This window comes from Dendrobium catenatum, unplaced genomic scaffold, assembly GCF_001605985.2.
Source record: "Dendrobium catenatum unplaced genomic scaffold, ASM160598v2 fragScaff_scaffold_692, whole genome shotgun sequence".
NCBI classification, from domain to species: Eukaryota; Viridiplantae; Streptophyta; class Magnoliopsida; order Asparagales; family Orchidaceae; genus Dendrobium; species Dendrobium catenatum.
The window spans coordinates 690,050-705,486 of NW_021319154.1; the positions used below are offsets into that span (position 1 = coordinate 690,050).

The following is a 15,437-nucleotide window of genomic DNA, read 5'->3' on the forward strand; positions in this document are numbered from 1 at the left end:
GTCATATGTTGCAGGCACCTCACATAAAACTTCATAAATCATCTCAATAGGCTAGATTGAACCTTTAGTTATGAGGGTTAGGCCTCACACTAAACATTTGAACACAATGTTTTCCTCAATTTTTAAATTAATAAGTTGATTGGTGAATTAATATCACTATTTTTAGATGACACTTAGGCTGTACCCATTATATCTATGCTAATAATATCATTAGTTGCATGATTTCTCTTATAACTCCATTTTCACATATAACTCCCTTGGTCACATCAAACCTTCACAAGATAGATGGAGAAGCAAAAACATAAATATAATATAGATGACCCTTGTAATATTAGTTATAGTGCAATTTAACATTTCTCACATCATTAAGTTCCATCATTACATAATATGCACTTGAAGAACTTATAAGTTTAACATGTGATTGCAAAAACTATGAACATGAACATGTAAGAATTACCACATGTATACAATTTTAGGAGGTAACACTTGTGAAATTTATATACATAGCCAATCTTTTCTATTAATTTGGAAAACCATTCAGAGAGGACATCTAAACATTATTTTAAAGCATTTAGTGAATTGTAGACCACAAATGAGATATTGAACATAAAATATCCACTATTTTGTATAGATAAAATTAACATGTAAAAATTTACTTCTTGTTATTAAAATATTTAGAATATAACATTCCACAACATACCAAAAATTTTGTGGTGGAAAGTTTCTTAAACTTAAGGAAATCACATTTTATTTCATATCTTTTCATAAAAACATCAAAATCAAAACCAAAAGTATGGATTGGGAGCCCCTCTCGTGCTTGATAATTTCCCCAATTGGCCTAATGGATGAATCTTGCACCACGACCTCTGAATTTCTTCCTCTTCTTTTGTTCCTTCTTTCCCCCTCTCTCTCTCTCTCTCTCTCTCTCTCCTTTCTCTTTTTCATTCTCGGATGGATAAGTGAAGTGAGTGATGTGTGAAAATGCATGTACATATTATATATATAAACTTTATTTTTGACAATGTTGCAAAACTCCATCAAATCTTCTAGATACTCCTATATTGATAGTACAATATCACAACGCTCCAATTTTTAGTGTATCAACCCCTCAGTGCCTTCCATTTCCCCTCTAAACAAAGATTTGAGTGTCACAGTGATCCCTTAGTTGAAATCCTTTAAATAGAAAGGGATCTGTCACAACAAAGTTACATATAATACCATAACGCTCCCAAGGAGCTTTCTACACCTAAATTTTCTAACTTAATTCTAAGCTCTTGTAGACTTTAATCAGCACTTAATTACTTAAAATTTTACAAGCATCTCATATTTATAATGGCACACATGAACTTATTATCTAGTTTAAAATGAAGTAGCTTATTCATATAACAATTTTTATTATATGATGAGTAGGAAATTTTGGTTCTAGGAGTGATTATATCATCACCAAAAGATTTAATTAAATTAACTATTAGAAAAGTAGAGTGCCATCCATTTGTATGGTCAAACCAACAATTCTACCCGCACTTCTAAAATGCTTAATGGAGCAATAGATAATACCCATATTCTTGTTGTTGTGAATAAGGAGTTACAAAATTGATACCAACATAGAGAATGTTTCACTTCACATAGTATTATGGCTAAAATATCATTTCATCATTAATTTGTCTATGTAGTTTTTGGTTAGACGGGGTCTATAACTGATATAAGGGTGCTGCGGTGGGCGGTATAAGGAGTCTTCAAAGTTCTACTTGGTAAATATTATTTGTTGGATTTAGATCATCAAACATAGATAAGTTAAAGACACTATTCAAGAGACTTCAATATCATGAAAGTGAGTACCGTAAGAAGACATATCATAGATACATACCAGAGCAGGAGTTGTATAACCATGTCCAAACAGGCTCAAGATATTCAGAATGCATTACAGTTACTTTACATTATGGGGCTGTTTGGTTGCCTGAATTAAGAGTGTGAATTAATTTAATTACATGCATTTAATAAATTAGTCTGTTTGGTTTGTTTTGAACGGAACTTTAGTAATTCCTTGGAAGCATTATCCGTGTATTCGAGCGGCCATTCGCGCGACTTCGAAACCCGCTCAAATTGAGCGGGTTCGAAATCCTCTCGGCCGCGACAACCACTCACTCGTCTCGCAGCTCGCTGTGTTGAAGTCGAAGCTCGCCGGCGAAGGCGAGATGAGTCCCAATTTAGATTTAGGATTCGAGGCAGATTTTGGATCATAAGACCCCAATTAGTTAGGTTCGGGTCACCACTATGTTGAAGTCGAAGCTCGCCGGCGAAGGCGAGATGAGTAAGGGAGAAGAGAAGTGGCAGCCAGCGATTGGCGTCGACGGAACCTACGAGAGTGATTCGAGCGCTGTGCCGACGCAACGTCTCCATTTCTCCTCTCGCTTGCTCGCAACTTCTCCATCTCCATTTCTTCTGCATTCTGACGATGGATACGACTGCGCTTCTTGCAACGGCGGCGGTATTCAATACCAGTGTTTTGTACTGGTTTATATGGGTGATGGGCTCCGCGGAGGTGAAGGGAAAACGAGTAGTAGATCTCAAGATGGGATCGATCGCTAAAGAATAAGTCCAGGACAAATATAAAAAGTACTGGTCTTTCTTCCGCCGGCTGAAAGACACCGTCGAGTCATAGGAAAAGGTACCAGCCTTCCGTCCCAAACCGCTCCCAACGCGACGCCACTCAAGCACATGATGAACTCGTCGTCGATCTTATCAAAGCCATTCGATTCGCATCGATGGAAAGCTCGTCGTGGATTTAGAGGCCGACGATGGCCTGTGGGAAGAAGTGGGTTCGTCTATCAGCGGAGAAATCGATTGGGGGGGAATTGGAGAGAACGGAGATGACATCGTCGTATTTGGAGACCCACCAATCATGGTACTCGAGGATGAGGAAAATGACGCGACGATTGAAGCAGCGGGAGGTGAGATAGATAGGGATAACACCATCGTTGAACTCATGGTAGAGGTTTCCAGTGTAGCCACCGGTGGAGAATTTTTAATTAATTTTTTTCTTTTTAATTTCTAAAAAAACTCATCTACTACTTTTTTTGCCATTCATGCATCTTGGATCCAGTAAACTATCATGCATGAATGAAAATTGCCATTCATGCATCTTGTAACAGAGCTGGAGGCATCAAATATGAAAAGCAAAAAGATGATTAAATTAAGTATTGCAGAGATAAGATGCTCAGGGGTATGAGTGATTTTACACTTGGAGATAGAATTCGAATCGAGTATGCTGACGGCCTCGTTTTTGCATCAGTCATTTCAATGATCTTTTTCTGCACTTTGTTGGCCGATTTACCTTTTATGTACATGTTTGTTTGTATGTAAAAAAATTCGATTGAGGCCTTATCTTGTGAATTAGATTGCACAGTTGTGTCTAGTTCGTTGAGACGAATCAAATTAGCTCATTCGTGCTCAAATCATCATTATTTGATGCTTGTCGAGGAGAGAACTTTTAGAGAGATTGTTAGGGATTTTTTCTTAATAAATTTGATAATCAAAATAAATTAAGACATTTTTTATTAATGAAATTATCTTTTTAAAACATAACATATAAAATTAAAGTATATATACATCCGTAGAGATTTTGTCAGTGTCAGGGAATTTAGCTATTAATTACAATACTATCTGATTTGATATGACTTCTGTTTCCGTACAGTTCTGTTTGAGCTGTTCCGTATCTGTTCTGATTTGATATATGTCCGTATCTGTTCTGATTTGATCTGTTTTGTTCTGATCTGCATAAATTTGATATCTGTCTGATTATGTTCTGGTTTCTGTACGGATTTTGTTTGAAGTGTTTGGTTTTGGATTCTGGAAGTTTTGATTGGAGGTTTATTGCTTTGCTGAGCTGTTGAGCTCACCCTTATTTTCTGCGTGTGTTTTTTCAGGCTCTGGGAAAGGGAAGGAGGTCTTGGACTAGAGTTCAGAGTTTGATCAGATCAGTTATAGGTATTTTGTACTTTTTGATTTTTATACAGTCATGGCTTTTCTTCTTTGTTTTATCTGTCAGCTATGTACTGTATTTGTAGATGATTGTTTTGAGAAAAAGAAAAATATAGATGATTAGTTCCGCTGCATTTGATGTTTCATAGTAGCTCTGTGTTTGTTTGTTTTTGAGTTGAAATATTTGGAAGAATCAGTTCCGAAGCAAATTCCAAAGCCAGACCCTGGTCTGTCTGTTCGTTAAGCTGGTCGCGGCCCAGTGCGGGCGTGATCCGTCTCGGGTCGGGTCGTGACACGTTGAACTCATGGTAGAGGTTTCCAGTGTAGCCGCCGGTGGAGAATTTTTAATTTCTAAAAAAACTCATCTACTACTTTTTTTGCCATTCATGCATCTTGGATCCAGTAAACTATCATGCATGAATGAAAATTGCCATTCATGCATCTTGTAACAGAGTTGGAGACATCAAATATGAAAAGCAAAAAGATGATTAAATTAAGTATGGCAGAGATAAGATGCTCAGGGGTATGAGTGATTTTACACTTGGAGACAGAATTTGAATCGAGTATGCTGACGGCCTCGTTTTTGCATCAGTCATTTCAATGATCTTTTTCTGCACTTTGTTGGCCGATTTACCTTTTATGTACATGTTTGTTTGTATGTAAAAAATTTTGATTGAGGCCTTATCTTGTGAATTAGATTGCACATTTGTGTCTAGTTCGTTGAGATGAATCAAATTAGCTCATTCGTGCTCAAATCATCATTATTTGATGCTTGTCGAGGAGAGAACTTTTAGAGAGATTGTTAGGGATTTTTTCTTAATAAATTTGATAATCAAAATAAATTAAGACATTTTTTATTAATGAAATTATCTTTTTAAAACATAACATATAATATTAAAGTAAATATACAAATATGTAATAAATAAAAAAATTTATGAAACTTTCATTCAAATTATTTAATATTAAGCTTCCATACATCATGATTAATAGGTTGAATAGAAGCAACAAACAAATAAAAAAAATAAAATAAAATTTTTAATGAACTAATAAGCAAATTCTAATAATGAATCAACATGAAGAATGTGCTGCAGTTTAGTGCTCTGAAATTTATTTGGAGTTGAGCTGAAGATCTCATTTCTTCTTTTTGGCTGTTTTTGATGAGTTATTAAAGAAATGAACTATATTTGCATTTGGTTGTTTTTCCGAAAAGCTTTTCTAATTACTATTATGAGCACTCATTTTTAGTAAAAAATAATTTATAACCTTTAAGCTGAAGATTGTAACATAGTTTTATCCGTATCTATATCAACTTATTGTGTTTTCCTTTGGTTGGCATATGAAAATATCCATGCCACGCAGCTCACTTTGCTCCATTTTGAGAGCTTTGGAAGGCTTCGTTCGGAACATCTTTCATATTGTTTTTTACAATGGTTTATTAGTTAATTTTTGTACTAAAAAAATGTTTTAGAAAGCAAGAAGGCTATCCCAAACAAAGTTTAAACAATCAGTGATTACTTTTATAAATATACTAGTTATAATGACAAAAAAAAATATTACAAATGCATTGTTTTTACTTTACTCTGGATATATCTAACCAAACAAATGAAACATTTCTCCTGCGTTTACTTTGCAGAACCAAACAGCATCAAAGTTTTTTAAATGCACTACATTTATTTTACACTGCATTTACTTTACATTGTGTTTAATTTGCAGGCAACCAAATAGCCCCTATATTTACTTTACACTATTTTTCTTTGGAGGCAACCAAACAGTCCCAAATTTAACTCAGGACTTGTTAAATCCCTAAATCCTACTCTTCGCCTAACAACCCTGGATTTTGGTTTCCGCTCCAGCTCTTTCTCTCTCTTTTTCTTCTCTATCTCCCCGCCTCTCTCTTTTGTCGACTCTTTTTTCCCTAGCCCTAGAAGTCAAGTGCTGTTGATTTCGCTCGCGGTACTTCGAGAACTTGCGATACGGGCTGCGATATGAACTTGAGAAGGGCTGTAACTCCTTTTCTCCGTGGCTTTTTTGAACATAAAGGAAATTGGAGATGCACGTCTGGATCCTGGTGCGAATTTGAGTGTTACGGATTCTCAGAGGCTAGCAAAAGTTCGATAAGATTTTCCTGTCAAAAGCTTTGTTTTTTTTTCCTTATTGCCTATGTCTCTTTTTTAATTCCATTTGTCTCTAGATGTCCCTGAATTCTCTAGCCGATTCGGGGGACGCTCGGATGACTTCATTAAATTTGCAACAGAAAACGTTTGTCCTGCCATTGTCTATGTCACTCATAAAAAGGGTACACATTCTTATGGCCGAAGCTCTCAACTTTGTAACATAAACTTATATTCAGTTTTCCTCGTTGTTTGTAGGAATTGGAGGATCTGGAATCATCATAGATTCCGACGGCACGGTCTTGACCCGCGCTTGTAGCAATTTTTCACTGGATTCGAGAAGCAAGGTTAGCTTTTTGCACTATTCCTTCAATTTCAAGAATAATCAATTGCTCAAAGTATTTTGTAGAAATGTTTGTTTGATTGGTTAATAAAAAAATCTCTCTTTCTTTCTCTCTCTTATTTTTTTTTTATTTTTATTTCGCTCCTTAATCACTTCTTCTCATGCCAATTGTTGCATGCCTATTTCATTCTACACAAACACTTTTCTTCTTCTGCTTAATAGTCCCATGTCATTTATTTTAAAAGGCCTTCGCTACTGTAGCAACAACAAGACTATGGGGTTATTTGATATCGGATTTGTACTCAGATTTACGCCAGATTTATGGTAAATTCTGCCAAATAGTTTCGAAGCGACCCATAAATTCCAATCTCGCATAAATCTCGAATTTATGTATTTATGGCATAAATCCAAGATTTACTAAATCCGGTCGTTCGGCGGATTTATGTATTTACAGATTATCGGATTTACGAGCTTGTGAGTGAGCTACCTCCCGTCTTGAAAGTCTTGAAGGAAAGAGGAAGTGAAGATGGTTGCCTATGCAGTATGCAGTGTGCAAGCTCCCATCATGACTTCCGATCCGATGACTTTGAAGGACGCAAAGCAATAAGTGCGCTCCTATCGTGTGAAGAATGCACAAAACTTGAAGCTGAAGCAGCCATGAAGAAATGACGACGAGGAAAAGTGACAAAGCAGGAGAACAAGATGAAAAGCAAACCCTAGATGGCCTCCCAAATTATAAATTAGTCTTTGTTAGATTGAATAATTAGTAGTATAATTGTCATTGAGTTAATTTAATTAATATTAGTAGTTTATTAGTTATTATAGTTATTAGTAGTATAATTGTCATTAAATTTGGTTAATAGTTAAATAATTAATTAAATTATTCATATGAGTATTAGTTAAATAGATTTCAAAAAGTAAATAATTAATTAATTAGGATTTAGGAATTTAATTAGATAACTTGTAATATAATAAATAATTTGCTAATTTAAACCTAAGTAATTAATTTGATGATTAGTAATAATTAAGTCATCTTTTATTTATATTATTTATCATTATAACTTTATAAAGGTAATTAAAATTAATAAGTAACTCATAGTTAACTCGCAAATTAAATTCAAAGCACATTAAATTTAAATCATGAATTATGTTATCAAACAGTTTCTCAAGATTTCTCAGGATTTAACATTTGTCATGTCAAACAATTTTCAGGATTTAACACCCTCAGGATTTACTAAATTCGGATTTACAAGATTTACTATATCCCACTAAAGTTAAATCCAATCCGATACCAAACTACCATAAGGCTTCGTTTGGGACAACTTTTTTGTTGCTTTCCAAAACAACTTTTTAGTACAAAAAATTTTGTACAAAAAAGTTGATATAGAAGCCATAAAAAAGCCTTCTCAAAAGAAGCTTAAGTTTTTCATCCATGGCATTAGCAGTAAGGTTTAAACAATTTTCTCCCCTAATATGAACATCTAGTTGTTTTTTATTTTGTGTGTGTGTGTGTGTGTTTTTTTTTTTAATTTTGATCATAGGCGAGCATTGCTTAGCAGGATCACTTTTTTATTTAATTAGTCATATGATTTAGAATGCAGAAGGTTTGATCCCTTATTGGTTTTACGCATTGTTACTTGTATCTGTAACACAAGAATGTTAATATTGTCTCTCTTTGAAGTTCAATATTTGATCTTAAATTTAAGATTACATAATAATATTTAGTTTTCAATTAGTCATTATATTCTAGTATTTAAGGATGGTTGATTCCTTATATTTCATTCTACATATTGTTCATTATATTGTTAACATTGATTGCTCAATATTGTTTATTTTTGAATAAAAAGCAGATCAATATCAGTCTAAATGATGGAAGAAAATTTTTAGGAACTATTCTGGAGTCTAATGAGGATCATGATCTTACTCTTTTAAAGATACAATCAGAGATTCCCTTACCAACAACAACATTTGATTATTTGGAAGATTATAAAGGAAGCGAATTGATTTCTTTTGAACATCTATTAAGTAGAAGAGCTTATCCAAGGTACTATCGAAGAATGAATTATTATTCACATTTTTGCTAGGTACTGCTATGAAATATGATGGATTTTGTCTATACGTTTATCTTCTATATGTGAACTAATTTGATCATTGACATTAATTCGTATAACATATACATAGTTTATCATCTATTGCTTATATCCCAAAATCTCTAATAAAATTTTCACTTTTGTAGCTTTATGATGCTTGATGATTTATTTGTTCCATTTTTTAATTGATCTGTCTTTATCACACACAGACCTTCAAGTCAAAATGAAGTTAATAAAGAGGTAAAGTCACCAATTTTTTTCTTTTAGATAATTTTTGTTTTCTTAATTGTCTCTTTTTTTTTTTCAATTTTTTGTTTCTTTATCATTCTTATATTTCATTTATTTATTAATTGTTAATCTTTCTATGCTATGTTGTTAACTAATATATTTTTATAACACTCTCCTTCAAATTGATTTGTTTTCACAAAAAATAGACATGAGATAACAAATGAAATCTTTCCCTTCATTGCCCATTTGTTTTTCTTACAAAAACATTATCTTGTTGATCCCATTGATTTTCTTTTATAGAGAGCAAAATGTAATCTCACTTCAAATGATTTTTTTGGTAACAAAATTATGCATTCATCTAACCGTTCTCATCTTATTTTTCTTTCATCTTGTTGTTTTAAACCATCACCATATCAATAAATTAATCGGAAATAGATTATCTTGCACATGGCATTACTTTAAAATGGATTTTTGTTAACTTAGGCTGTCTGCTACTTTTTTTTTTTTTGAGGTGGGAATTTTCCCAAATTTTAAAATGTAAAATATGAGCTCTTTTGTTTATTTGTATTATCTTTGTGTCTTAATAATATATTAATGTTTGGTTGAGCTAGCTACCTCTTCTATCTAATTCAATTCGATGTAGGTTTTGTGCATAGGCTCTATGTTATCAATAATTTATTGATAATTATATTTTCTTAACAAGTATTTTAATTGAATAATTCTATTTTTCAGGGCAACTTGATGCTGTCAGATGAAGAATTCATTTCTAAACTTGATTATAAAAATTTTCATTTGGTAAATTTTAATTCCTTCTATTTTTTGCCTATGTATTATTCTAATTCGAGCAATATTTTTTGAGAGACTTCTTGTCTAGTCTTATCATTTGATATGATATTCTCTTTATTATATATGTATATGTTAGCCTTATAGCATATATGTCCTTTTTTTTTGCTGATGGACAATAGTGTTGCCTGATACTTATTGATCATGCTAAAGATACATAGCTATTCTTTGGTTTAGAATGTTTAGATGAGGCAATATGAGAAAATTCTATACAAATTTTTTTGTACTTATGCTAACTGCCACTTCTATCAAGGACATCATATAAAGGACTTCTAGATTCATAAGAACATCCACTCTAGTTGATTCATTTACCTCCTCATATGTTAAGCCTTTATTTACAAATAGACTTGGGTCTCTTAATCCAAAGATGCTAAACAATTCTTAGAGTACTAGCCAAACAATAATTGTAGCTGATTTTCTCATGGTTTTTGATTACATGTGGTCCACTAATTGAAGCAAGCTTTCATTCCTAGAATTGCCCATGTAACACATATTATGGACCATCTTTTAAAACCTTTATTGAATTTGCATATTGTAAAAAGATATGATTATTAGTTTTTTATTGAATAGCATGCTTACTACAAAAAAAAAATAGGCTTTGGTTGTTGATGTGGTCCTGCTCCTTGCCAAAGCTTCCCAAATTTGCAAACATTCAACAACCAAATAAAAGCTTCTCTTCTATGACCCATAGATTTATGCATGTTACTTCAAATTCTGACAAAGGACTACCATTAGTTGCAACCCTGTTTTTGCCTGTTATTGCTTTACTTTGCAAGATGCCTTGTAGAAAAATTTGTGTAGAAACCATATAGCTTTTTGTATGTTAAAGCAGTAATGAAAACTTAACAATTTTTTTATATATTTTCTATTCTTTTTTTATTTTCTTCTAATATTAGAGAGGAAAAAATGATCTCTAAATTGTTGTCCTTTCCTTATGTATCGCCTTAATTATAGGTTGCAATCATTCTCTTCGAAGCTGCCATGTTCTTTCCAAGATGTTCGGAGTTGCTAACTTCACTTTCTTTTGAATATTTATTGATTCGAAGCCCAATGGAAAATAATCCCATTAAAACTACCACAATATAATTGGATGGGGATAAATTTTTTTCATTAATACCATTGGTTCGAATATGCATTATGGGGGAGGCAAAATAGACTACATCACTGGAGATGCAAAGTGATCGACTTTAAAGATCCCAATTATACCAAATGGGATGTGAAGAACTCTTTCTTAATTACATAGTTAATTTCATGATCAAAGAGGTAAGTGTAAACTATCTCCATTATTCTACTATCAAAGATTTATGGGACAATATCTCACATATGTACTCCAATTTTGAGAATAAATCTCTAGTGTATGACTACATTTATGAATTGGTGATTTGCCAAGGTGAGGTTTATGTAATAAAATACTTTAATTCCCTTAAAAAAATTTGACAGTAGTTAGACTTATTCAATGATTATGAGTGTAAATCAACTGAGAACTATAAGAATAGGCCGCATCATCAATTTGATTTAAAAAAGGCATTTCTTAATGGATACTTACAGAAGTATACATGAATCTTCATCCATGTTTTGAAGGAAAATCTAATGAAGAACCAAGGTATGTAAGCTTGAGAAAATTTTGTATTGGCTAAGTAATGACCTAGAACATAATTTCAATGATTTGGCATTGTTGCCAGTAGACATAATTTTTAACAAAATCAAGCCAATCATGCCTTATTTTTCAAGCATTCCAATGAATGTAAAATTGCAATTTTTATTATTTATATTGGTGATATAATCATAATTGGAGATGATTTCAAAAAAAAGTTTGAGGTTGAAATGAACTTAAGGGTGATGCGAAACAACTAGGATTTTAAAGAATTGATAAAAGTTTCGTAAGCTTGCTACTTCACGAATAATGGATTACAAGAAAAGATTAAAGAGTTATCTATGGTGACTTGTTTTAGCAATCGGTTGAATTTAGAAGGACTAGCCTATTAAAACAAAATCGACAAATTACAGTAAAGTTTAATGCACTTGTAATAACAATCCATAGGTTAATGTCAAGAGTTTTCACCTCAAGTTTCCTTGTACCTCACTAATGCTCTATGGGAATTAATTACCAGAGAGAAGTCTTGAGCGAACTAGATGATGCCACTTAAGAAGATGGTGACGCCGATGGTATTGATCAAGGGGAAGTACCTGGAGAAGGAGGTAAGGTTGAATGTCCCACGAGTTGCCTCTGCACTAACAATTGTTGCTTGTCGATCACCACGGCTAGGTGAGGAAGTATGTGATCTACATAATCTTCAACTAAATCTTCTCTTCCTTGCTATAGAATCCATGTGGATTGGAGCTTCTAAGAGAAAAGAAAGAGGAAGAGGGGGGTCGGCCAAGGAGAGAGGGGTGAGGTTTGGGTTGTGTGACTTTGGTTTAGGGTTAGGTATTGAAAATGATTACTAAAATCTGAATTTAGTTTTAGATTCATGTAAATTGGGAGGGAATTTGATTTGAAAATTGTTATCAAATTCAAATAAGGTTGGGATGTAAAAAGGAAATCCAAGGTGGAGCTCTGATCATGGGGCCGGCGGCATTAGTAGAGGGAAGGGGGTTTTGTGGAGAGAATTATGAGCTTCCAAAACAAGCTATGTGAGTTAGGAAAGGAATTATTATATCCAATCTAATTTGAAATTCAAATTAGATCTAGATTTAATCACTTTTCTAATTTGGAATTTCAAAAAAAAAAGGAAAGTATTTGAAATTTAAAATTTGAATTTCAAATAATTAGAATTCTTTCCCTCTTGGCTTGGCTTAATTTAGGAAAGCAATTTGGACGAGGGAAATTATCATAATGGTGGGGATTGTGGAGGGGGCCGATGGCATGGGGGAAGGGGATTTGGCTCGGGTGGAGGGGAACAAGCTTTGGGTCGGCGGTGGTGATGAGGTTGGGAGGGGTTGACACAAGGAGGGGAGTTGATGGTGTCCGTCGGGTAGGGAGAAAGAAAAAGGAAGCTCGAGTGGAAGAAAATGGAAGAGAAGCAGAAAAGATATGGAAAAACCAAGAGCTCACCCGCAGGGGCTGTTGGGTACTTCGCTCGAGCCTCTCCTAGGCTCTTTCTCTCTCAAGTGCACACACAAGAAGAAGGAGACAAATCCAAATTTCATTCAAACATTCATTAAAAATTGATACAAAGACTTTGACCACTATATATAGGCTTTGCTAATGAAAATAAACAAAGACGCATACGCCCCTTGGGATACAAAGCACTAAACTCTCTCATATTGGTACAAAGGTCCACTTAAACAAAAATAATAAAATAAAACTAATACAATAACAAAGAACTCAATAATAGATGCTTCCGATCTTGGTGGTCGATTTGCGATATCTCCTATGATAAACATGCTGGAAACAACGACTGATGTCCTCATCAAAGGGCCTGGGAAAGCTTGTGTTTTCTTAGCATGTAGTTTGCTTGATCTAGTGAGGGTATTGTCATCACAACGAAATTATATTCTTGATTTGCTTAAAAAATACAAGGATAATTAGTTGTAATCTGCATAAACTCTAATTGAGCCTAACTTAAAATTAAAACAAGTTATTAAACCATGAATGTTACAAAAGATTAGTAGGAAGATTGGTCTACTTAGACCATACTTGGCTATACATAAGTTATGTTGTAAGTACGGTAAGCTAATATATCCATTCTTCTGTACCCACTCACTTGAAGTTGAGTTTTGTATGTTTAAATACCTTAAAGGAACTCCACGAAAATGAGTCTCATTTTGAAATAAAAAATCATCACCTATACAAATGCTGATTGGGTAAGAGATATCAATGATGGAAGATCTACCTTTGCATACCATATCTTGTTGGGAGGTAAACTAATTACTTAGAAAAAAAAGTGTTGCCGTAAGTAGTGTTGAAGTCAAATTTTAGTTTGTTGCACATGACTTTTGTGAGGTGTTATGGATCAAGTGCATATTTTATTATTTTGTAATCAAAATTTCAAAAAATAAAATGAACCACTAGAAGTTCAAAAGATAAAAATTTGTATGAATTAGTTTACATGTAGGAGCTCAAGAGAAATAGACTGTGAAAGTTGTTGCCATCGCCTATCAAAGCCTTTAACTTCACCTTTTCCATCACCTAAGCACTCACCTGACAAAGTGCTCATGTAACTTGTCGAAGCAGTAGCTTTCAACTTCGCCTGCCTAAACCTTTCCCTTAGCCATCTCAATCACTTGTTGTCAAAGCACTCACCATGCATCAAAGTCAAGACTTCTTATTACATGCCTTGTATTGAAGGAGAGATTGTCTTCCATGCTTGCGTAGAAGTATCATTTAGCATGCTTGTGTCAAAGCAAGAGGTCTTCTCAAGTCCTTGTGTAGCCCTAGTAAATGCTAATAAAAAGAAATTAAAACTACTAAACAAGATATAAACTACATAAATACTAATTTTAAAATTTAAATCATAGAAATCAAAGTAGCACACTATGGGGACTTTGCACTATTGTTTCCCATAGCTCAAAGCCTCAAACATCGCTAGCCTTTTTGATTCATCGTGCCTACCTTGCAGATCACCATCCTTTCCATTATAGCATGTGTTATGCGCTAGTAACATGTATAGTTGGTTTAGATGTCTAAACTTTACTTTTATTCTCAGCAATTAAAAAAGTTGTATTAAATTAGTCAAATCATCAGTAATGTTAAACTCAGTTAAATGAATCACAATAAAATGATGACATAAATACTCCATGGTGAAAGGTCAAATGACCATGATTGCAAGATGAAAAATTATCTCCAACATCAAAAGAATTTAAGGAAAATTATTGAAATTTAACTTCTCATGATTTGATTTGATTATAAATGAATATAATGCCTCTGAATTGAATAGGGTAACCATGTGGTGGTCAAGGATAATGTACTTGGAATGTGTTTGTCAATTTCCTTGAAGTAGGTCACGGAGAATACTCTACTCCCGATGGATCATCCGAAGGAAATCTAACTCTTAGGAATTGAAATGATGCCATTCAAACTAGTCATGATGATGTTAAGTACTGCTATCTTAGATTTGGTTAGAATTGAAAAGAGTTTGAATATCTTAATTTAAGAGAATTTACTAGCAATCTGTTCAAATGCATGACACTGGTAAGAAGCCTTGCATATCTTATTGAATGAACTCCCAATACGCCTCTCTCACGCCTCGATCAACATAATTGAAATTCTTATTACGAAACTTCCTTTTACCTTTGATTGTTTCGACTTGTTGCATTATGTGATGGTGTAATAGTTGTCACCAAAATGGAACCTTCAATCCTCATTGAAATAAAAAGGATCTTTGCGCTTTTATTGAACACTATCTAGGGCATATATTAAGCAATCATTGTAAACTTGGCTTTTTACTATGTCATAGAAAATGCTTATTGAATAAGATGGGTTAAATCCATTTACAATTTTATTAAAATAGTTTAATTTAATATAAAATATTTTATTAAATATTAAATTATTTTAATTATAGCACACTTTAGTTAATAATATCCAAAAAATTAAAATATTATATACTAAGCATTAACTACTCATACCTAAATAGTTTCACCATCCCATGTAGGCTCTTTATCCATGTAAAGAAAGAAAGCTATATAAACAATATAAGAAAAATCTCCCAAATCATGTGGGACTAAACAACAAGTTAAAATTTCTATAATGTGTGCACGGTAGATTACTTTCAAGATGATTTTTTGGAAACATTTTGTATGCAATATTCAAATAAATTTGGGATATAATATATAGATATAAATTATTTATAAGTATATAACATAAATTAATAATAATTTATATTAAACTTATATATTTAC

General features: G+C 33.1%; 1 protein-coding gene across 4 annotated transcripts in view; it reads left to right on the forward strand.

The window, feature by feature from the left end:
* The first annotated feature begins 5,817 nt into the window (after positions 1-5,817).
* LOC110104070 (putative protease Do-like 14) overlaps positions 5,818-15,437 on the forward strand; it is a 19,191-nt gene continuing 9,571 nt past the window's right edge. For 3 of the 4 annotated variants that reach the window (XR_003701124.1, XM_028695822.1, XM_020833020.2), the window contains exons 1-6: positions 5,818-6,090; positions 6,173-6,277; positions 6,351-6,439; positions 8,286-8,479; positions 8,735-8,765; positions 9,486-9,548. Coding sequence is in view for 2 of the 4 variants with exons in the window: in XM_028695822.1 (XP_028551655.1) it covers positions 5,967-6,090; positions 6,173-6,277; positions 6,351-6,439; positions 8,286-8,479; positions 8,735-8,765; positions 9,486-9,548 (606 nt within the window). In the remaining 2 variants the exon portion in view is untranslated. Of the gene's footprint in view, positions 6,091-6,172; positions 6,278-6,350; positions 6,440-8,285; positions 8,480-8,734; positions 8,766-9,485; positions 9,549-10,550; positions 10,860-15,437 lie in introns of all 4 variants that reach the window. The other variant, XR_003701125.1, reaches the window with a different exon arrangement.